We start from the raw sequence: 24,214 nt of genomic DNA on the forward strand, positions 1-24,214 counted from the left end.
GATAATCTCTGGAGGTGTTTTTGCTCCCCCCCCCCCCCCCCCGTTTTTAGGACTTAAAGGAACAGGCACTTCATTAATTTCATTAATTTCAGTTTTGCAGTCTGTTTTGCTGTTCTCAAAAGGGAATGTGTTCCTAGTTGATCAATTAGTGGCAGAATTAAAGAATGTTAAAACTCAAATCATGAGACTTTCTCATCTGGACACACATGTATGTATAAGTTTATATTTAAAAAGTCATCTAGTATGATTCCATTTATATGAAAACTCTAGAAAAAAACAAATCCCTAGAGATGGAAAATAGATCAGTGGTTTCTTGGGGTTGGGGTGAGGGGAGAATGGGAAGCTTCTGGTAATGCAGTTTCTTTCTGGGGCAGTGAAAATGTTCTAGAATTGGTGGTGATGGCGGTACAACCTCGTCAATATACTAAGCAAAACCCACTCAGCTGTATACTTCAACGTCTTGCATTTTATGGTATGTGAAGTACATCTTAATAAAAATGTCATCAAACAGCCATTCACTTTTTATTCATAGCAAGATTCAAGAAAAAAGTAGCCAAATAAACCACATAGTGGTCAGTGGTAACCAACTGATTGATGGGTCAGCTGTCAAATAGCTGCATAACTGTTAGGTCCTACACATGAGTCAGTCAGGCCACAAATGCTGCAGGAATTCAGAGGCAAGAGCATTCAGCCTGAGTGCGAACAGTATCTAGGACAGCTTCACACGTCCCTTCTCCTGCATTGTTTCTCCTGGTGGGGGATCAGTCACACATCCCCCAAAAGATGTAATCTCTTACTATCTTTGTTTGGTTCAAGTTCTTCACCCGTCTCTAAGCTTCAGTTTTCCGTCTATAAAATGGGATGATAATAGTTAACCTTTTAGGGTTGTTTCGTGTATTAAACAATGATGATGATAATGTCAGTTACTTACTGAACACATTCTGTTAGCACCTGGCCGAAAAAGTATATTACGTTTATCGTGATATAGTTGTGTGTGGTGTGTAGGAGTGTTTTGTGATAAAGACAGAAATTCACTATCCTATTATGAGTTCTGTTGAAGATGAGAATTACTGACAAGCTGGTCATATCTTGTGCGCATCAATTTTTCTGTCTCACTTGGCTAACGGAAGTTACATTATTAATAGATGCATTTCAGTTTAGTCATTGGGGCTTTTCTGATATCTTATGTTATTTTTCTTTCTTCCAGGATCTAAAGAAGTACCACTTCTACTATTGGTTTTGCTCCCCCGCTCTCTGCCTTCCCGAGAGTATTCCCCTCATTCAGGGGCCAGTGGGCTTGGATCAAAGGTTTTCACCCAAACAGGTATCAACAATTAAAACAAAATGTAGGTAAAATTGGGTGTAATGTGCAAGAGTAGTTTATCTAGTACATTCTAAAAACAAATAAGCACTTGTCTAGGTGAAGAGGCAGTTACTGTGGGATCCTCCAAAGATGGTACCAAGAGCAGATTTACTTACAAAATGTTTGTAAAATCACTTTGAAGGAGTAAGTGAGCAATAATTTTCCAGGTTTTCAGTGACATTTGGTGAAATTCTAAGCCACTAGGGAGGAATTATAGGAACATTTTAAAAGACTTAAGAATTGGCTAAAATGTGTTCTTCACTTTCAGTGTGGGCATCATAAGACAATCAATATACCTTGGGAAGAGAGTCTTGGAAGCCAGATAGAAGACATTGTCCTTCCCTCGGGCCACATTGCAGAACTTCTGCATCAGGAATGGTATATGCTGAGCTAGTCTTCGCATTTTGAAAAAGATAATAAGGTCGTTAGGGATGGTCCCGAGAAGAGCAATGAAAATAATCAGGAAGGTAGAAAATAGGCCCTAAACCAAAGAATTCTGACTGTTGTTGAGGAAAAAAAGTGAGTGGCAAGATGATTTGAACTCACGAAGCCCATCAGTCGCTAAAACTCTGAATTGTAAAACCAGGGAGCAGCCCTCACTGATTAAAAAATAACAATGTTTATTTACTAAGAGAAATCAAAAGTTGTGGTTTTGTGGAACTAATTTCCCAGGGAGAAATAAGTCGGGAAAAAGGATTATGCATGGGTATCGACTCCTGATGGGTATGAGGGGGGACAAAAGTGTTCTCAAATGATTGATTGTGGTGATGGTTGCAGAATCCTGTGAACATGCTAAAAACAACATTGAATTGTGCACTGTAAGTGGATAAATTGTTTGGTAAGTGAAGTATGTCTCAATAAACCTGTTACAGATGATGGAAAGTTTTGTGGTAAAATTCATGCCTGGTTATCACAGGAGAGAAATCATGTTTGGATACCTCTCTCAACCTTGGTGGTTGACATTTGAGAGAACCACCACGCTGTTCCATAAAATGTCCTTTTGTGCCCCTAAGACACACCACCATGCACGCGGAAAATATTATATAAAAATGAAGTGGTGTTATTTGGGGCATTTTTATGTTCATTTGCTGCAAAAGAATAACGGGTGTGATCAGTTATTTCCAGTTTTCTGGCTCAAAAGTACCTTTTATGTTAATTTTTAGCTGAGAATGAGGTGTGTCATTGGAGGATAACTCAGTATTTCCTGTTTTCAGATTCAAGCCCTTGAGCGTGCCTATGATGATCTTTGTCTAACAGAAGGAGTCCCCGCGCTACCTTACTTCTTGATCAAGTATGATGAGAATATGGTGCTGGTTTCCTTACTTAAACACTACAATGATTTCTTCAAAGGTCATAGGACAAAGGTCAGAGAAACTTTGAATATCATTTTGTTATCCAGTAAAAAGAAATCCATTGTTCATGTTGTGATACACTACCTCAAAATTCAAACTCGCTTAGATTTCTTTAGCCCTCCCAAGACTGTTGCATAACATTTCCTTATCTTCACCGTCTCCCACCCTGCAGTTCCCAAATCAGCTCCTGCTTCAGATTTTCCTAGCTCTGTTGCACCACAAGAGTAATTTTGGATTCCTCGCTTCACATTAGTGATAAAGTTATTTCAGTTTTCCTTCCTGATATATTTTGTATCTATGTTTTAATTTATTCCCAGAGCTACCACTGTAGATCAGGCCTTGATTTTCTCACTCCTGGAGTCTTCTTGCTTGCATCTGGCACACCACCACTACAGAAGAACCTTCCTCAAACTGCTCATGTTCACTGTATAATTGGTTGATCAAGAGTTAATGATATCTTCCTTCTGGCTCCAAGCTACCTTTCCTGCCACATCTTGCACTATGTTCCTCATAAACCATTGCTCCCACTAAGCTTGTCTGGTTTTCACCAAACAGCTCCCCTAATCAAATATACCTAGAATTTTTTTTAATGCCTCTCTTTATCCTCAAATTGTACATCTTCCCTAAACATACTCTACCTGTGAAAATCCTAAGAAATTCTCTCTCCTTATTGAATCCTCCCCCACCATGAAGCCTTTCCGTGGTGGGGCCATGTGTTATCTGTCCCTTTCTGATCTCATGGCACTTAGTCCTTGAGCCTCGTTTACTGCTGTACTCCCTTGTACAAATTACTTTTTGTGCCGCATTAGTCTGTAAGCTCCTAGAGGGCAGGGACTGTTTCTTCATGTATCTGTGTCTGCATATTGTCGAGCTATGTGTCTAGTGTCTGAGGCCCTCAATAAAATTTTTCAGTGAATGAAAGAGTACGGATAGTGTCTTTTAGAAGTGACAAGATATATAGTAAGCCATCTTAGCTATACACGAGATTGTAAATTAAAAATTAAAAATTGATTAGTATTATGAAGTTATGAAATCAAGTGGGATAATTTCAGTAGCCATGTAGATATAGCAGAAAAGAGAGACTTTTAACTGATGGCCTGATTATTCCTTAGCTCGAACTTAAGAAACGTTTTTTTTTTTTTAAGTGCACTCTTTTTTAGAGGAAGCCCTTTTTAAATTGATGACTGAGGATTGCATTTTTATTAAAATTCTTTTCTCTTCCCCAAGGTAGTTTCACAGAACTGTAGCTAAATTAGTAGCAACAAGACCAATCATTAATCATTTAAAGTCCAGTCTAGAGTGAGGTCCTAGTGTGAGAGCAGGCAGGGCGAAATGGCCTGTGTTTGAAAGCAACTGTAGTTCAAGTTGTGTGTGGTAAATAAGTGGTCCTCCTCCAAAGTGCACTTCGACCAAAATAATAACAATTTGCAGAGCACTTTACAGCTTAAAAGAGGCTTTCACATACTTGATCTTGTCATAACTTTGTGAAATAGGTGTTATTAGTATCTGTATTTTCTATTTGATGAATATGAGACTCAAAGTCACACGGCCAGTTGATCTGATTCCAAAGCCTGTGTGCTTTCTTCCATTCCACTCTCGCATCATTTGGGTGGAGGTGGGTTTTGCCTGATCTTTGGAATCAGACAGATCTGGATTTGACACTCAACACTGCTACTTAGTAACTCGGTGACCTCAGGAAACTTGCATAATCTTTCTTCACTTCAGTCTATCTGTTAAATGGTGGTAATACCACCTCCTACAAGGTTTTGCGAAAATTAAACATGATGATGTGAATAAAATGCCCAGCACGTAGCAGGTGCTCAGTATCCGTCCACTCCCTTTCTTCCTCAACAGTAGCACCTGTTCAAAGATTGAACAAATCTTTGGAGTCTCCTTAGAAGTGCTCTGGGTGACCCTGAGACCAACGCCTGCCAAGTTCAGGCATAGAGCCCTTCGTGGGTTAGGGTCACATCTCAGGAAAGCCTGGAATTGCTCAGCACGTATGTTCAGTACATCCTGTGGGCCAGAAGTTGTGAGGTATGATTATACCTGTTTTCATGGTATAATCTTCTAGGGGAGAAGAGACACTGACTTGTGGAAAGTTAACTAGACATTCAGGTAACAGAGAAGTACCAATGAAATGACATGCATGATGCTTTGGTTGTTTTCTTTGCCCTGTCTTGTTCCGGAAAGGTCCACCAGACGCTCTGCAGATTGTCGGCCTGGTAGGTGTTGGCTGACCTCCTGGCAGACCTCCCTATCTGTGCTCCCGATGTTCCGTCCATTCCACCCCACTGCAGCCCCAATGCATTTTCATGTCACTCTCGTACTTAAAACCCGTCTGTGGTTCCTGTTGACGTCAGGATCAAGGTGAAATCAATGAGCTCTGCGTTCGGAGCGTGTCTGAACCCGGCTCCTGCCCATCACTCTAGCCTCACCTCTATCAGGATGCCTCCTGTGTTCTGGCTACCGCTCTGCTCTCCAAACTCCCCACGCTTCCCCCACCTCTGCCTTCACACATGCCGTTCTCTCTGTCTCCCTTCCTTTACCTGGCCAGGGCCCCCCAACCCCCGCCCCCTGGGAAGCACTGGCTGATTCTATCCAATATTTGATATCCCTCTGCTGTGCTCAGGTGGCAGCCTCTCTCCTGGCACTGACCGACCGCTAATGTCATTGTTGGTTTGCGTATCTGCCTGCCCCCTCTCCCCACCAGCCTTTGAACAGCTTTAGCACAGAAATTGTGTTTTACCCCACACTGTATCCTCTGCATTTAGTGGGGTGCCGGGTACTCAATGGGCACCTGACGTGCGAATGTTGAGAGGAGGGGGAGATCACTGGGCTGGTCTAATTACAGAAGGGAGGAGACTTTTGTGAACTCGAAGCAGCCCTTCACTTGAAGTCATTCCTGCTTTTACTGCCTTAATCTAGTTCACCCTCTTTCACATAATTCCAGTTTGTGTTCAGTGTTCCTGAGTCATGCACTTTCCTGTCAGGTTTTTACCATAGTCTACAAAAAAATAGGCATCCTTTGTAGTGTGAACTCCTGCAGTTGTGCTCTGGCTTCGTGTTTTCCTCCTTTCCCTGCCACTTCCTCTTCCCAGGACTTTGAAGCCCCTGGGGAAATCACTGTTCCCCTGTGAGCCTTGGTGCCCTCACGTGTGAGTGGGAAAGGTTGGCATCCTCCAGCTTTCTCCCTTTTCAGCCTGTTTTCTTTTCTGGGGGGGTCTCGTTGTATCCGCGGTGCCTGTGACCTCCTCCATTCTGGACTCCCCTCCAGGCCCCAAACCTTGTTATCCAACGGCCTGCTTGTCTTTTCCAGCCCCTCACATTCAACATGTCCAAGCTGAACTCATGATCTTCGCCCCAACTCTGGGCATCAGTCTTGGAATGATGCCGCTGGCCATCCAATCACGTGAGCCAGAAATATGGGCAGTCTGCCAAATACCTCTCTGTCCTGTATCACCCCCATATCCTGTGGATTTTGTTTCCTAAACGTCTCCCAGTCCTCTTTCTTTGCATTTTCTTTGCCATCACCCCAGTCTGAGCTGCTACAATCTTTCCTCTGCTTTCTTGCTGTAGCTTCCTGATGGGCTCCTTGTGTCTGCTCTGGCCTTCCTCCAATCCATCCCTATATCATCCAAAGCAATGCTTTATAAAGCAAATCTGATCATGTCACTCTCCAAATGAAACATAGCAATGTCATCTTCCTTGTGCTCTGAGAATAATAACCAAATTCTCTAATATAGCATACAGGACTCTCGATGGCCTGGCGCCTGTGAAGACCCAGCCCCAAGGTGGTCCATATTCCCTCTTGCTTTATACCCTGCCACACCTCTGAGGCGTCGTCCTGCCACAGGGCCTTTGCACATGCGTCTTTGATTGATTTCCTCTATTTCTTGGATGACTTATGGTTATTAGGGCAATTGCTTCATGCCAAACTTCTTTGACTATCATTTATGGTTAAAAATACCTGTTATTATGACCCAATGATCATGTCTGTGTGTCTTTAGATGTATACACACAAACAGAACTGAAACAAAACTTTCACAAAATAGTACTTACTAGATGCTATGTACTCTATGTTCTATTCTACTTTATCTTTTTTAAAGATGCTAGTTGTGACCCACTAAATGATCACAAATAGCTTCTCACCTGTATTTGGGACTGTGCTGTGTGCGCATTTTGAGAATATTGGCAGATAAATGAACTATACTGCTACTTTTCTCTCCTACCAACAGTGGACCCTTACCAGCATTGAATGTTATATATACTTCGATACATTTGGTCAGTTGAAAATGGGCCCTGTTTAAGTTCTTATTTCCCTCAGTAAAATATTGACTCCACTTAATGGTCATGAAGGTCCTGCATGACTGCAACAAATAGCTCTTGTGATTACATTAAAAACACCCAAATCGCTCTCCCATTGCCAATCTTGGGAAAAATTGCTTGAGTCTTTTACTTTCTTCAGGGCAGTAATTGAAGATTGGATGTTTGGGAAATGTTTGGTCATTTCAACAACATTAGCTTTTAATTCTAGGGCTTTGAAATCTTCGGACGAAGCAATAGCATTGGTATGCTTCTAGAGGAGTTCTTTTTTCACTTAGCGATCTTTGCATCTTAACAGCCATCTGTGACATCACCGTGCATTAGATATTTGAATTTTTTTCCTCATACTTTTAAAACATGTAATCTTTGGTACATTACCTATTATATCAAATGTTTGGGTAATAGTCATTTATCAGACAAACAGGTTTTATGGGATCAGTGTGGAAATTTCTCAAGTCACTCAAGTTGACAATTCCTCCCATTTCCTTTCTCACGTTGTACTTTTTCAGCAGTTGTTGGCTGGACCATAGCCAGACCGTTGACTGAACCACCTGAATGAATTTTGTGTTCTCAGCCAAGTGGAAAGGAACATTTATTTCATCAACCTCCTAAACAAAGATGTTTTTTTAAAAAAATCACATTTTGCTTCTTTCTGCTGATTTGTTTATAAAAAGAAGTGATTTGTCACTCAATGAATTTGTGGCAAAGCCAGTTCTAGAACCCAGAATTCCTTTCCAATGATTGCTCTGATCGTCATGTAAAAAATAAAATCCGTTTACCCAAATAGTTAATCTGGTTCACCTAGTATTTTGCTGACTAATTCTTCAATGACTGAGGTTCCTGATTTCGTTTCTAAGGCACTTAACGATGGTGGCGTCACTTTTGAATACTCAAAGGAATAGTAAATTGTATTCAACCGAGTGTCAACTGGGTTCTGTCATTTTCCTGTCCAGATACTTGCCTTTTGTACTCATGCGTGCTTTATGTGGGTAGGAGTTACTTCAAAGCATTTTCACGCTGACCTCCCTTAATGGATACGTGATAGATTTCTCTTCAGCAATTCATTCCTGCTCTGTAGCTCATCTTATGTCATGTTGCTCTAAGAACTTATTCCTGATCTTTTCTGCTCAAAAATATATTTCTTTTTTTCTTCTTACCTTCCTACCTCATTGCCTTCATCGGAAGTATGCTCATTCTTTGAAATTAGGCATCCACTTATCGTATGTAAAATAAACATTCTAATTTATATAATTTAAATACCACTTAGTCCCAACTCCACATTTGCAGAAGATAAAAGCCAGACGCAGAGAATATTTGATAAACTAGAGACTCATCCTCTTCTTTTCTCTGCCATGTAACAAAAGATCATCTTGAAACTGAAGATAGCTAACTATGTAATGGTGATAGATTAAACTGAAGAAAGAGGTCAGTGAAGTTACTACAATCGAGTTTATTTATGTTGGGTTACAGTTACCATTTGTTGAATGTCTGCCTTGTCTCTGTGCTAAGTGCAGGCAACAGTTATCCTATAAAACTAAGGCATAGAGACGTTAAGTAAATTGCTGAGGGTTGCATGAGAGTAACTCAGGACATTTGGTAAGAGCCCAGGTTTATGGAGTCATATTTGAAAACTGAAATTTAGAATCTATATGAATGGCCTTTTCTGGATTGGTGCTGTCTGGGTTCTATCAAGGTGAAAATTAAATAGCCTTTAGACACCCCATAAAATTAAACCTTAATTTAGTCTGTGTTGTTTTGTAACCTATGTAGGACTTGTTTCTCTTTGAAGTTTCTCTAAAGTTCACTCATTCTGGAGTTAGAAGGAATCCTTTGAGATAAAATGATTCACCCCCTTCATTTTACAGGTGAGGAAAGAACTTCCCCAAGTTCTTAAAATCAGTTCGCTACAGGAGTAGAGCACTAACCTGCTGATGCTGTTATTGTTGTGGGTGGTTTCACTGCATCAGGCACCTTTCTCCTTCTCACCCGTCTCACTTGTTACAGAAGTGGAATGTCAGTTTCTCTCTTCTCCCCCTTTCCTTGCTGGGTAACAGAGTTGTAAATGCCTTTGATGAACTTAAAAAAGAAAAAGAAGTTGAAGCAATGATTCCTTAGGAAGTGTAGTTTGTCTAACAGATACAGTCTGTCACGATTGAGGGAAACAAAATAAAACGGTGTTTCAGGTGGTGACGGTGGCCTGCTGGACCAGAAAAACTCCAGGAAGACAACTTCCTTATTCCAAGGGAGCCGTAGGCCAGAGATCTCATTCTCAGAGTTCTCTTGCTTCGCGTGGGAAATCCTGTTTTAGACCATACTCTCACATTCCCACCCAGGAGGAGCCCAGTGTTAAATATCATGGAATGGAGGACCTGCCATGTTGGAAAAGGAAAAGGAAAAGGAACTGGCTGAAATGCTGCCTCGTGGTTTTCTATGTAAGCTTCAGGCCTCTGTTGGTCAGACATCACCTCTCCTCCTCTAGCTGCCTCCCAGGTTACCTGCCCAACATGGGGGAGAGGGGAGAGGGTTTCATATATTGGGGCCTATAGAAATGGACCAGCTCTGTTACTTATTCAACAAATATTTGCTGAGCATCAGGTACTGTGCCAGCTACTAGAGATGGGAAGATGAATGTGATAGAGGCTGCTCCTGCCCTCACGGAGCTTGGAGACCAGCAAGAGAAACGTGAAATGTGTCCTATATTTTCTCCATTCTCAAATGCTTTGTTTCTTCATAAATTTTCTCAAGTCAGGAATTTCTTACAGTTCTTGTGTGTATTCATTGTGGTAATGTTTCCCCTTTTTTTTTCTGTCCAATTTGAAAGTGCAGTTTATAATCTATGGTGCCTTTGAATCAAGAAAATACAAAGGTTCAACAAATAATCCATTACCGTAAGGAAAATCTAGGGTGCAATGAACCCTGTTTTAAGCAAGCACTTGTTTTCTCCTTCTTGGACTCCAGGCAGCTAGTGCAGAAATGATAGTGTACATAAGAGGCACATGGGGAGGTCCCTGAACATGCAGGTATCGGTACTTAGGGATCAGTACTTAGGTATCAGTACTGTGGGCTTGGGTCAGGGTGGTGCAAGTTCATCCATGAAATTCTGATGCAGGTGGTAGGTGGTGGCCCCACGTTGAGAAACTATTGCAGACGCTCAAGCAGTGATTTGCAACCTGGCTGCACATTAGAATCCCCTGGGGAGCTTTTAAAATAGCTAATACTCAACCTGCACCCCACACCAAGTGGGGCCCAGGCAGCAGGATTTTTGAAAGCTGTCCAGGCAATTCCCACATGCATTCAAATGTGAGAACCAGGGCTTGAGAAGGATGAGGACTGGAGCGGCGACCCTCCAACTGCAGTGAGCATGGGAACCCCCCGGATCCTTGTTCAAATGCAGACTCGGGTCCAGCAGGGCTGCGGACGGCCTGAGGTTCTGCAGTCCTGACAGGGCCCAGGTGGTGCCGATGCTGCTGGTGCACACGGTACATTTAGGGAGCGTGGGGAGACCGTGTCAAACCAGAGTTCTCAAGGTAATGCGGACTAGCCCCACGGATGTTCTTGCTTTTGTCTACAAGACCACCTTCTGTATGGCCTGTGGCCTGGACCAACCGTGTCAGAATTTCTCGGGCATGTTCAGAATTACAGGCACATATGGCTAGGCTCCCCCCGGAGATTCTCATCGCTCATAACGACATGAGTAGCACAAGGTCTCTGTGGGGCTATGAGCAGGGCTTTTCAGGTTCAGGACCATCTTATTTAATCCTCACTACATCTCTGTGACGCAGGTACTATTATTTCCCCCATGAGTCACAACAACCAAGTTGGGCCTGGAGGAGTGGACTAGTTTGCCTCGGGCCATTCACTGAGTAAGGGGCAATACTCAGATTACTCTCTGCAAGCTCTGTTTTTAAAAGCTCCCTAGCTGCTGATGTTTTGTCTCCCTGTAAGAAAGGAAATCTCAAATAAAGATATCCTGTATTTCCTGAAAGGATGGCCATACATATGAATCTGTATTGTATTAAATATGAATCTATTTGCATTTCAGACATGAAAATGCATCTAGGCAAAAAGCTTCAGTTTTAGGAATAAGAAAATTTATAGCAGAGAAGACAGCAAACGTTTATAAAAAATATCTTTGAAATAGTGCAGTAATTATCTGATAAAACAATAATAAAACTCATTTTCAGAGATTTGTTGAGCACAGATGAAGACGACTCAATTGTCCTTCAATAGGAAATAGAAAAAAATTGTGGCCCTCAATACAATGGACTGCCATTCAGCCACTACTGACCGTGGTTGTAGAATGACATTTATTGGCATGGAAGACAGTTTACAATAGAATAAGAGGTATAAAACAGTATAGTGTGATCCTGTAGGAACGGAGTCCCAGAGAGCAGTTTCCAGGCTCTCAACCTCACGTGGAAAGGTGCTGGCTCGGGTAGTAAATGGCCATCAGCTGTGATTGTGGCTAGTTGGCCGTGAGCTGTAACCAGTTAGCCATTAGCCATTAACATAACTGCCACGGCTGCGCTAGCAGGCACGAATTGCGGCTAGCAAGTGCAGTTAGTGAGCGAATTGCGGATGGTGCGGATTTGTGGATCCTACTTCCTGTGTCTCGCCTGGCTGCCAGCGAGACTGGTGCAGGAAGACCCCTTGTTGCGGTACTGGTGGATGTTTGCTTCTTGTGTCTCGACCGGCTGCCTTCCAGAATATAGTGGTGTAACTCCCATATCTATGGCTCTGTTGTTGTTCCTTTTTGGCCTCATCACGTCCTGCGTTCTTGTGCGGGCAGTGGGAGCTGAGTCCCTGCATGACAGATCCTGTTTTTGTTTAAAGGTTGTAATAATAAAAACATATGTATATAAAGAATAAAGTTAAGGGAAGTTACCCACCAAGATGTTAGTAGTGGTTCTCTCTCGATGGAGGTGTTATGTTTTCATCCTTCCCTTCCTTCCTACCCTTTTCTTCCTTCCCCTCTCCACTTCCCACCCTAATTTTTCTGTCTTTCATCTGAATATTGGTTAACTACCTTCTTTATAGCTGACACTGTGCTCAGTACTGTGGTAAATATATGGGTTGATCCCATTCTTACAGAACTAGCTGGATCTAGAGTAACCAAAAGCTTACCTGCCATGTTTTTATTTAACCCACAGCTACACCTATAATGGAAACCTGTGTATTAACTTATGGTTCTCTGCCAGCCATCTTTTCTCCCTCCCTCCTTTCATCCTTCCATCCATCATCCACCCATCCATCCATCTACCCATCCATCCATCCATCCATCCATCCTTTTTAGTTATTCAGCAAGCATTTCCTAAGTATTTGGTATGTGTCTGTGAACTCATCATGGGGAGATACTCTCTCTTCTCTAGATGCTCATTGTCTTCTTTTTTTAAAATAAACTTTTTATTTTTGAATAATTTTAGATTTACAGAAAAGTTGCAGAGATCATGCATAGAGTTCCCATGTACCTTCACCTTTGTTCAATTTTCTCTAATGTCACCACCTTACATTACCGTGGTACATTTATCAAAACTGAGAAACCAACATTAGTACATTATTACAAACTAAACTTGAGACTTTATTCAGAGTCCACCATTTTCTCCAATAACACACACTTCCTGTTCCAGGATCCCATCCAGGAGACCACATTGCATTGTCATCAGGTCTCCTTAGTCTCCTCTGGTCTGTGACAGATTCTCAGACTTTCCTTGTTTTTGATGACCTTGACAGTTTTAAGGAGTACTGGTCAGCTACTTTGGTCAACTGCCTCTTAATTTGGTTTCTCTGATGTTTCCTTATGATTAGATTGGGATTATGGGGTTTTGGAAAGAATACCACTGAGGTGAAGTGCCCTTTTCATCACATCATATCAGGGGGGACCTGATATCCACAAGCCATCCCCGTGATGTTAAATTTGATCACTTGGTTAAAGTAGTATTTGCTAGATTTCTCCACGGTAAATTACTACTTTTTGGCTTTTGATGTGATTCACTAAGTCTAGCTCACTCTCAGGGAAGAGAAGGATTAAGCCCCACTCCTGGAGTGGGCAGTATCTACATATATTGTTTGGAAATCTGTAAGGAAAGAAGACTTGTCCCTTTACCTTCATGTATTTATTTATCCCATTGTTTATGTATATCCGAATGGACTAATAGAGACTTATTTTATACTGTGGGTTATAATCCAATACTATGTGAGTTATTTTGTTGCCCTTATTGGTCCAGCCTTGGCCACTGAGAGCTCTTTCAATTGGCTCTGGTGTCCCCTTGATATCCCCCCATCTTTTTGTTTATTGAGCACTTCCTTCCTTTCTGGTATTCAAGGTGCTCCAAGTTCATCTTGTTTTTTCCCCTGCCTCAGCCCTGGAATTAGCCATGTGTCCAAGGAGCCCCGATTCCTTTTATTGGAGGATGGTATTTAGAAATCAAGAGGCAGGTGCTCGGTGCGCTTTGTCTTTTGAGAGGAAGGAGACAGAAAAAGTGAAAAATGTTATGTTCAGTTGTACAAAGAGCTATGGAAGCAGAGAGGACAGAATGACTGCTTCCGCCAAGGAAAATCATCAACTGAACAAATGGTATTTGAAGTTGAGTCAAGTTTGCCAGACGGAGGTTAAATTTTGGGAGGTGGAGAGAGGGGACTGGGAGGAAACGTGTGTCAGCAATCAGGGACATCTGTCTGTTTAATTTGATCTGACTATAGACTTACAATGGTAGTGGCCCTTCTTTGATTTTTCTTGTTATTTAAAAATTAGCCATTTTCACAGATTATGTCTTTTTTTTTTTAAAGTAGTGAAAAAGCAATTTATTAGAAGAAACAGTACACTCCAAAGGGTTTGGAGCGGACCTGGAGCAAAAGCAAGGCTCAAAAAAGGTGTGGCTCACAGGAGTCTGGGGGGAGTGAGGGTGGGGGGAGAGATTATGTCTTTTTAAGAGAGGATTTTCTCTATGTGAGCCCTGAGAGTAGACAGTCCTCCCTGCCTACCTCCTCCCTTCTCTCCCTTTCAGTCTTCCTTTCAGTCTTTCTCCCTTTCAAATGTATCTAGTTCCTACTCTCTGCCAGGTCCAGTGCAAGGTCCAGGGGTGCAGAGAAGAATTTGACAGCTCCTGCCATCAAGAAGTACTATTGTCTAGTGTGACATCATTTTGCGTTCCTCTCTGCCCTTTCGCCCTTCACCGGGTGTCTAATTGTTAATGTTTTTGCAGAACAGCATCAAAACCGAAGAGGAAGTATTAGCAATGTCTGTCTTGTGTATCTGACATGGTATTTGACTCACTCAGAAAGTCTTTTCTGTTCACAGGTAACCATTGGTGTGTATGATCCCTGTAACTTAGCCCAGTACCCTGGATGGCCTTTGAGGAATTTTTTGGTCCTAGCAGCCCACAGATGGTATTTACGTGTGTGTGTATGTTGTGTGTCTGTCTGTCAGTCTGTCTGTCTATAGGTTTTTGATGGTGTGTCTGCCTCTATCGGTATCTGTTTTCCCAAATGCATTTTTTTCTTTCTGGCACAGAAACCAGATAATAAATCAATAAACCAGTCGAGATCCAATTTCCATCAATGGGGATCCCCTACGCAGGTCTGTTACATTGCTGCAGACTGATCATGCTGTACTAAAGATGTTTTAGAGTACGGCAGGGCAAACAGCCCTGAAATTCTCCAGCCCTCCCTTCAGCTGTTTGGGTTGCTTTCAAATAGGATTTTCCTGTTGCTGCCAACCTCCTTTTATCTAACCCTGAAATAATTCAAACAGAGGGTATCTAAAAGGCTAATATACATTTGAAAAGATGCTCAACATTATTAGTTTTCAAGGAAATAAAATATAACGAGATACTACTCATTAATAGAAATAATAAGATACTGCCACATACCTACAAGAATGACTTAAAAAATGACAATACCAAGTGTTGAAGATGTGGAGCAATTGGAACTCTCAAACACTGCAGGAAAACTGGCAGTATTTATCTCAGTGTCTACGTTAAAAATATCTATAGCTCAGCGATTTCACTCTCAGGTATGTAACACACATAAATGCTCTCTCAGATACAAGCAAAACACATATACAAGAATGTTTAGCGCAGCGTTATTCTTGATAACCCAAAACTGGTAGCAACCCGGATGTCCCTCAACAATGAAATGGAATGTTACATTGTATGTTACATTGTAGTGAATCTGAATGAACTACCTATACATGTATCCATATGGGTGAGTTTGAAAAAACATAATGTTGAATGAAATCAGTTGGATATGAAAAGAATACATACTTTATGATTCCATCTATGTGAAGGTCAAAGCAGGCAAAAGCTATCGACTTAGAAGTTAGAGTAGTAGTTACTTTTGAAGGATGTGATTAATAACTGGGAGAAGCTAAGAGACAAGCTCCTTTACAGTTAAGATTTGTGTACTTGTCTTTGTGTCTGCTTTACTCAAGTAAAAATGTTTACTGAAAAAACATGAAGATGGCTAAGTTCTAGATTGTCCTCAGAGGGACAATGGTTATAGTTACTTATCCAGGTGGTCAGTCTATGTGGCACAAATAGGCTTCCTAACTGCTGACGGAGGTGTGGTTTCAGAGGTTTAAGTTCAGATGGAGAGAAGGGTGACTAGAAGAACCCTTTTTAATGTCTCCAGAACTTTTTTGTTCTCCTGCATTTAAGATTCATTTGTCAGAAGTATTTATGTGCCATGTGATTGTTATGTAAAACTCACCTAGAAAGAAATCACAGCCTATTCAGCCTTCAGCCTCTAAACACTTAGACAAAGGCAGCGTACATGGATGTGTTCAGAGTGTCTCACCGGTTAAGGCCATCGCCCAAGGGTGTCAAGGAAGCATAATTACAATGAACTGAATTCTCTCCAACTGTGTTTTCTGAAGTTCTTATGTGAGCTCTTTCTTTTCTTTCCTTAAACAAATAAAAATAAAATCCGGGCCTGACACCAGGAGTAGCAGTTTCCCATCTGTTGAAATTCTCTGCTTCCGGGACCGAACCATGCAGGGGGTCAGAGAGATCACCCACAGCATACTCTTTGAAGTGAAGCTTCCAGAAATGGCGTTTAGCCCAGGTAATTTGCCTTTCCAGTCTTTGAGAATGCATGTAATTATCATTTATCAGAAACCAAGTCAGGTTTAACTTTCCTTTCATCCTTTCACAAAGGCAGCAGAAGGAATAGAAAAGTATGTCTCCTACCTCTTTTCCACTGGGAACACCTCCCTTGAACAGAGGGCAGCTCTGCTATTCAGACAGGGACAAAAGCAAAGATTGTCCCCAAGAAATTTCCTCCAGGCAATCTTAAGGATGTTTTCTTTTTCCCCCCTCTAGTTTTGTTTTTGTTTTTTTGTTTAAGATAAAAATCCTTATTCCTGCCCCTTCTTCAAGGAAGAATGAAGTATTAATGCCCTTACGTATCTATTTGTTACAAACTTAAAAGCTGTGTGTGGTTCTAGTCTCCATACGGTAAACCAGTGAGCAAAAGGGCCATTTCTGTTTCCACATTTAATATTCTTCATTTAGTCCTGTGTGGTTACATATCAGCTATTATCTCCTTTTCATAAATTAGGAAACTTATGCTCACAGACATTTTATATAGATATGTATGTGTATGTATGTATATGTACATACATTTATATTTATATCCATGTCACAGAGAACACATACCGAAGTTTGAGTACTAAATGGTACCCACCTCGTAGAGTATTTCTTGTGAGGAATCTGTTACCTGAGTAAAAGACAGAACACAATGTCTAGCATGTTATAGGTGCTTCATAGATGCTAATTTATGTTAATTTCTCACACTAAGCCCAACATTATCCACAGTGATCCCACGGATTTTTGTGACTTACATGCTTTCCAGAGTCCTTTCACATACATTGTTTAATTTGTTCCCTGCAACATCCATGTGGTTCCAAGGCACATTACTTTCTTTAATCCACAGATCATGTGCCTTAAAGTGTGTGGGGGAGGTGTGGGGGAGTGTTAAAATCTCCTCTGAGATGTCATTTCTCGAGTGCAGAAGTCAAAAGGACCCAGGATTGACTCTGATGACATTTTATCAGTGATTCTTTGCTGCAGCACTGATAAATGTCTTAAAAAGACTTCTCAGAAGGATTGACAGAGAACTGCTTGGTCAGCAAAGGAGGAAGCTGTTTACTTGTTAGTTTAGAGCCTTAAGAAATTCATTGCCCCTTCGCTGTCTTCAGAGATTTGCATTTGACTTGGCACCCTCTTCTGGCACATTCGAAAATAGCTTCCTTGTGATGTTAACTTACACGCTGTACCTTTGTTTTATTAAGCCACAACTTGTGGATCGGTGGTTCTAGAGGAATGAGGTTAGCTAACAAGTAATGTGGACCTGGTCTATACCTGGCAGACCGTCATGCACTTTCCGTGCTTCACTCACTTAATCCTGCCACCCACTCTGGGGGAAGGCACTGTTCTTTGCATTTTTAAGATGAAGGCACTGAATTACTCTTATTCCCGTCTCCCAATAATATCACTGATACTTGATGAAGCTGGCAAACCCAGGAAACTTGTAGATTTCCATTTGAAAAAGAGGTTTTCCATAGTCCAATGATGCCTTCAATATATCTTTTTTATGCTTGATATTGAGTATAGATCGTTTAGGAAAGACAATTTTCTTTTTCATGTGATTTAGTATTTCCCCTCTTAACTGTAAATTAAACTTTATAATAAAACTTTATAGTTATTCTATGTCATCATGTGAAGGGAAGGTATGATTATGGCAGTACCTTTTAGTATTTCTAAGACATCCCATAGTTGCAATGGCAATGGTATAACAAGTATTTTAAATGTCCTAAACCTTCTTTGGCTCCTCGTGATGTAGCCAAGCCCACTCTCCATTGCTGATACAAAGAGTATTCTGGCAACTGGCTGAAGGAGGCAGCAGACACTGCTGAAAGTGAGAGAGCCCGCATTTTAATTTCTGTCTTGGATGTGTTCCTGGTTGCCCAACTGTGGGAAAACAGATCCTAAGTTTCCCCTAAAAAATATTTTCTCATTAATTTGGGGTATGTCTTGTAGATGTAGTTTACTGGAGGCACATATGATAGATTAAATATGGTCATATATAGTATTTTTTTCACTGTCAATAACTTGAAAATACATCTAATTTTCTTAGACATGGCTATAGCATTTTGAGTACAGAGATGTTTTTATCTGAAATGACATTTTGTTTTTGCTTTATGATTTCTTATCTGTAACAGGATAAAGCTTGGGCTGGAGTTATGAATTATAGTACTAGAGTGTTCTAGTCAAGTTTCTTGTGCTATATATTAGAGAAGCATTTTTATTTAACATAAGAATAGTAAGGAAATCAGACAAAATATGATTTTGTAACAGGTCTGAACTCTTTTTCCCAGAAAAAGAATTTTGAAGTCTCTAAACTTTTTAGGAACTCAAATCTGTTATATTAGTTTTAATTTTTCATGACATTAAAAATAGGACCACACCAGAGGCCCGAGTTAAAACGAAAAGGGACGTGTGTTTCTTGGCTTCTTGCTGTGAATGATGCCCCCAGCCAAACTGGGCCCAAGTAGCTTTCGAGGATAATTGGCCCCATGATTTTCCATTGGTCATCCTATCCCATCTTTTCTCTTCACAAAGAAAAGATTGTGTAAATGAAATCATAATTATAGATTCCATAATTATATTAAGCAATACTGTTTGGAAAACAAAGCTAAAAAGTTCCCAAAGAAAGGAAAATAGAGGTGTTGATAGAAATCTAAAAGTAGGAGGATAGCCAAAGAACACCAACATATAATTAGAAACAAACAAAATTTCTCTCAGTAGTCCTGTACGTGTTTTTTTTAAGATTTTTATTAATGTATAGCTAACATACAATATTATAATACTTTCAGTTGTACACCTTAGTTATTCAACATTTATATACCTAAAGAAGTGATCACCATCATAAGTCCAGCAACCATCTGACACTGTACCACGCTGTCACAACATTATTGACTATATTGCCTATGCTGTACATTACTTCCCCATGACTTACTTGTTTTATGCCTGGAAATTTGAATGTCTTATTCCCCTTCACTTTCCCCCTCCTTTTTAAATGTTTCCATTACAGTTGACATTCAATATTTTTAAGTCAAGGAGTTTCTGTTCCGTCAGGGATTTATTTCAGGCAGCCATTGGAGGGGCTACTGGGAGGGTAGGTTATGGTTGGGTGCATTCCCTGAGAAGGAGTTGATGGATTTGATAAGAAAAGGACTGAGGTCCTGAGATGTGGGGAGTGTGAGAGTGGCTGCACCCCACAGGAAGCCACATTTTTCTTAAGGTGAGGATGGAGCATAAATATGCTGTAGAGCAACGGAGGTTTTTATGAGGATTTTGCAACAGTAGGATAGAGCTGCATTGCCCTGAGTGTGTTACCAGTGAGGGAGGGAGATAGTGAGCATTAGATCAGGTAAGTTTGAGAAACACAAAGCCAAATCTAATCAAGTGGTTCCTTTAATTCAAGGTTCCTTTAATTTAATTTAATGCAGGCTTCTCAGAGCTTCTGCCCCCCTCACATGTGAGGTGAATCTCCAGGTTTGGGCGGTGGTAAGGGGCGGATAGGGAACATAGATATGGGTCTAGAGGCATTTCCCGCATCCCTTAGCCTCAGGCGCCTTATCTTCTCAGAGCATCATAGAGGGCACACATTGAGAACTGCTGGAATTGGAGTTACAGAGGCACTCATAGCGGAGGTTAGGAGAGAGAAGTCAGGGGAAGGGAAAGTCTGAACGGATAAGGGGGATCTTAGAGGGGAGGGCAGCTTAACAAAGGGACAGGCCTCTTGGACTGTGATGTGCCCACAGGTAGATAGACACACAGTGATGGAGCTGAGCGACTGAGCAGAGGGACACTGGGAGGATGACGAACAGAAGGGACGGACTGTGTTGCCATCACACCAGCCTGTCTCCTGAGATAGTGAACGCTCCACAGCGTTATATGAATCCCAAATATGATTGTCTTTATTTGAACAACTTCCAATAACTGCAGAAGTCAGAGCAACTCAGGCTAGAGATGAGGGCTATTTCAGAAGCTCCTCCATAGGAGAAGTCTACACTCAGGTCTCCTGGCCTCTAAACAAGATTCCTCGTAGCCAAGGAAGATGGGGACCAACTGAGGCAAGGTGGTACAAATTCAGGCCTGAGAACTGCTTTGAGAAAGAAGTGCACTAAAAGCTTCTCAGTACACAGGCCTTCTTGCTGCTTGACGTATTTGTTTTTGTTCTTCCCTCCTTCATTAAACTTCCTGTTTTATTTGCCTTAAGATTGTCCCAAAGCAGTTGGATGGGAAAAGAACCAGAAAGGAGGCATGGGACCCAGGATGGTAAACCTCAGTGAATGTATGGACCCTAAAAGGTATGTTTTGGAAGATGTTTTCTCCCGTGGGGCTTTTGCACACCAGGGCCTGGGAGGCCAACGGCATTGCCCAGTTCCATCCAGGGGGTGCCATTCACATGAGCAGTGAGTGTTATGGCACTCTGCTGCCTAATTCTTAGTTTAAGTTTGGTTGCGGGCATTAATGTGAATGATGAATATCTGAAGGGCACACAGGTCAACTGTTCATCTAGACAGTTTAAATTTTGTTCTTGCTTCAAGCTCAGACTTTCAGACCTGTGTACCTGCATCATGTTTGAGTCCTTTATTCATTGCCCTTTAATTTTGTCTTATTAGCCTATGTTGAAGGACATTATAAGAAATATTTCACAGAAACCAGTATTGTATTAAAGGGAGGATGTAAGTGCATCCTTTGTTGAGGGAACTTAGAAAAAATTTCTCTGTCTCAGTATTAGGAAAAACTTCTCTCTCAAGCAGCTGGTGTGTTTTTATTTATGGACAAAATGACTCCTATTACCAGTCGTGTTTCCCTTTTCACCTTGGCTGCTAGGAGCTCAGTATCACTCACAACTGCAGAGGGCTACAATAGCATGCATTCTGTACAGTAACCTTTCTCCTCCCCACTTGCCCTCAGGCTCCATCTTATTTTCCCTTTGATCCTAATTTCCGTAGTATTTGTTTCTTGGTTTCTCATACAGCTATTTTCTAACTAAAAGGAAAAAGATTGGGACGTAAAGGAGTGATTGACTGAATAAATAAACAATTCTCTCATTTTCTAGGTTAGCTGAGTCATCAGTGGATCTAAATCTCAAATTGATGTGTTGGAGATTGGTGCCGACTTTGGACTTAGACAAAGTTGTGTCTGCCAGATGTCTGCTGCTTGGAGCTGGCACCTTGGGTTGTAACGTCGCTAGGACACTGATGGTAAGTTTGTGGGGGCTGAATGGTACCTTTGAAATTGTGGCTTCTCTTCCTATTTTACTCTACTTGATTGCCTTCCACCTCTCAGATGTCCCTTCCCCTTTCTTCCTCCCTCTCTCCTTCCTTTTTTCTTTTCTCAGTATCTTTTTAATTATAAAAGGAATACATGTTTTTATCATAAAGTAGAAACAGAAAGTCTCCCTCCACTCCTATACCAAGTTCCATTTCCCAGAATTAAGCAGATTAAAACACAGCGTTATCTTTCCCTGAAGTTTTTGTAGGCGTATGCATAGACGACATTTGTCGTCTTTGCTGTTATTTATTTATTTATATTTACAAAAATTGGATCATAGCATACTATCTAGAACAGGTTTTTATTTTTGACTTAATAGAAAAATAATTATGGCTCTCTTCCTGTGTATTCCATATTATGTATATGTAGTATTTTTTTGTATGACTATTCCTCTATTTATTTAATCAGTTTCAGCATATTTTTCCTTCAGAAGTGCTGATGAAATGACATTTTTATATTTATGTCTTTACATATTCATAGGATTATTTCTTTAGGAAAATAGCTCCAGAAGTAGAATTGTTATGTTAAAAAGAATGTTCAATTTATACTTATATACAGAAGGTGCCAAAAAATGTAGACATTTTAAGAGAAGAAAACTATATTAAAATTGTAATACGCTTTATATATCACTAACAAAAGATAAACATAAGTCACGTTTGACTTCTGCAATTACAAGAGGTGCTCAAAGTGGTTGCCATCAGCGTCCAGACACTTCTGATTACAGCGAATTACTGCTTGAGCAACGCTGACCAAAGTGTCCACTTGTATATATTGTTTGGCACCCTCGGTATATATATATTTTTCCCCAATCTAAGTTACCTTTCAAAAACATTATACTAGTCTGTACTCCTAGAAACGTGTGAAACAGAGTTTTTAAATTTGCATTTCTTTAATTAGTGAGATAAGTCTTTAATTTTATTTCTTTTGTGAATTTCAATTTTTGTATTCATGTCCTTTGGATTGTGTTTCTTTTATTGATTTGAAGTTCGTTTTGTTATGGTTATTAGCCTTTTTCTGTTATATGATGCAAATATTTTTTTCAACTTATTTAAGGTATGTTTAGTTATACAAAAGTTTGTTTGAATTTTATGATTAAATATATCAGTCTTTTTATGGTTTAAATCGCTCTTGTTTTTTGTGTGTAGAACTTTATCAATGTGGAATCTATTTTTTTTATATGATGAGAGGTAAAGATCTAACTTCTTTTTCACAAAATGAATAGTCATTTGTTTTAATGGCATTTATTCAATAATACAAATCACCATTTTTCTACCTGTGTCAAATACTAAATCTCCTTATATACCTGAGTCTCTTTATGGGTTCTCTATTTTGTTCTTTTGTTCCATTTCTTTATTCCTCTATTCCTACTCACAGTTTTAATTGAAATAACAATGAATTAATAGATAAATTGGGAGAGATTGTCCTCTTTACAATATTGATCTTTAGTTTCAGAAGCATTTTAGTTATTTAGAACATCTTGTTTTTCTGTAGCTAGCATTTTCTTTATATAGGTCTCACACATGTCTTATCTAGTTTATTTCTACATATTTAATGATTTTTTTTTCTTTTAGAGATATTTTATCCCATTAAATTTCCAGTTCACTGTTATTGGGATATAGGAAAAATAATGAGTTTCAAATGCTTATCTTCTATCTGGCCATCTTTCTAAGTTCTCTTAATTATTATAGTTTTTCATTTGATTCTGTTGAATTTTATAAGCTGATAAGTATTCCTCACCAACATTTATATCTCTATCATTGGCTAGGACTCATAGAAGGAACATAGAAGGAATAGCAGTTGAGAATTGGCATCTTTGTTTTGTTGCTGACCTTAATTAGAAAACTCTTGCTTGCACCTTTAATTTTTTTTTTTTTTAACGGAACTTTATTGGGGAACCGTGTGTACTTCCAGGTCTTTTTTTTCCAAGTCAAGTTGTTGTCCTTTCAGTCTTAGTTGTGGAGGGCACAGCTCAGCTCCAGGTCCAGTTGCTGTTGCTAGTTGCAGGGGAGCAGAGCCCACCATCCCTTGCGGGACTCGGAGGAATCAAACTGGCAACCTTGTTGTTGAGAGCCCACTGGCCCATGTGGGAATCGAACCGGCAGCTTTTGGAGTTAGGAGCATGGAGCTCCAACCGCCTGAGCCACCAGGCCGTCCCCTTCACCTTTAATTTTGATATTGGTTTCTGTTAAGTGCTCTTTTTAGAAGTTAAGGAAGATGATTTCTATTTCTAGCTTACTGTGAGTTCCCATCAGAAATGATTGTTGAGCTTTATCAAATACATTTATCAAGCTAATCAAAGTAGTCTAATGTTGAGCATTCCTAGAATACACAGTATTTGTTCATGGTATCTTACTCTTCCAACATACATTGGGATTCAACTGGTAATGTTTTCTTTATAATTTTTACATCTGTGTTCATAAGTCAAGTTTGTCTATAGTAATGTTTTTCTTTGTGGTGTCTTTGTATATCTTACAGCTGTTATGCTAACTTTATAAAGTAAACTTAAAACTTTCTGCCTTTTTCTATGTTCCAAAACAGTTTAACTGCATGGCTTATCTGTTCCTTGATGGTTTGGTAAAATTCAGTTATAAATCCAGCTGGGCCTAGTGCCTTTCGAAATTATGTTTGTGGTATGGGAAGGGAATCTAGGAACTTTTACAAATGTTTCTATATTGATTGTTTAGATTTTTATACTACTTTTGAGTCAGTTTGGTCATGTTGTTGTCCTAGAAAACCCAGTTCATCTAAATTTAAAAATTAATTGACATAAAATACCTATTGTCTCTTAATCAGCTTTTAAATCTTTTCTTCTTTTTAATCTTTCCACA

The 24,214-nt window shown here is 40.2% G+C and overlaps 1 protein-coding gene across 14 annotated transcripts in view; it reads left to right on the forward strand.

The window, feature by feature from the left end:
- Nucleotides 1-24,214, forward strand: part of ATG7 (autophagy related 7) — a 220,902-nt gene that overhangs the window by 28,977 nt on the left and 167,711 nt on the right. For all 14 annotated transcript variants that reach the window (XM_081072631.1, XM_081072636.1, XM_081072637.1 and 11 more), the window contains 6 exons: nt 1,208-1,324; nt 2,578-2,727; nt 14,339-14,427; nt 15,980-16,101; nt 20,323-20,413; nt 21,172-21,316. In XM_081072631.1, the coding sequence (XP_080928757.1) occupies nt 1,208-1,324; nt 2,578-2,727; nt 14,339-14,427; nt 15,980-16,101; nt 20,323-20,413; nt 21,172-21,316 (714 nt within the window). The remainder of the gene's footprint in view (nt 1-1,207; nt 1,325-2,577; nt 2,728-14,338; nt 14,428-15,979; nt 16,102-20,322; nt 20,414-21,171; nt 21,317-24,214) is intronic.

The sequence above is a fragment of the Rhinolophus hipposideros genome, assembly GCF_964194185.1.
Source record: "Rhinolophus hipposideros genome assembly, chromosome: 14".
NCBI lineage: Eukaryota > Metazoa > Chordata > Mammalia > Chiroptera > Rhinolophidae > Rhinolophus > Rhinolophus hipposideros.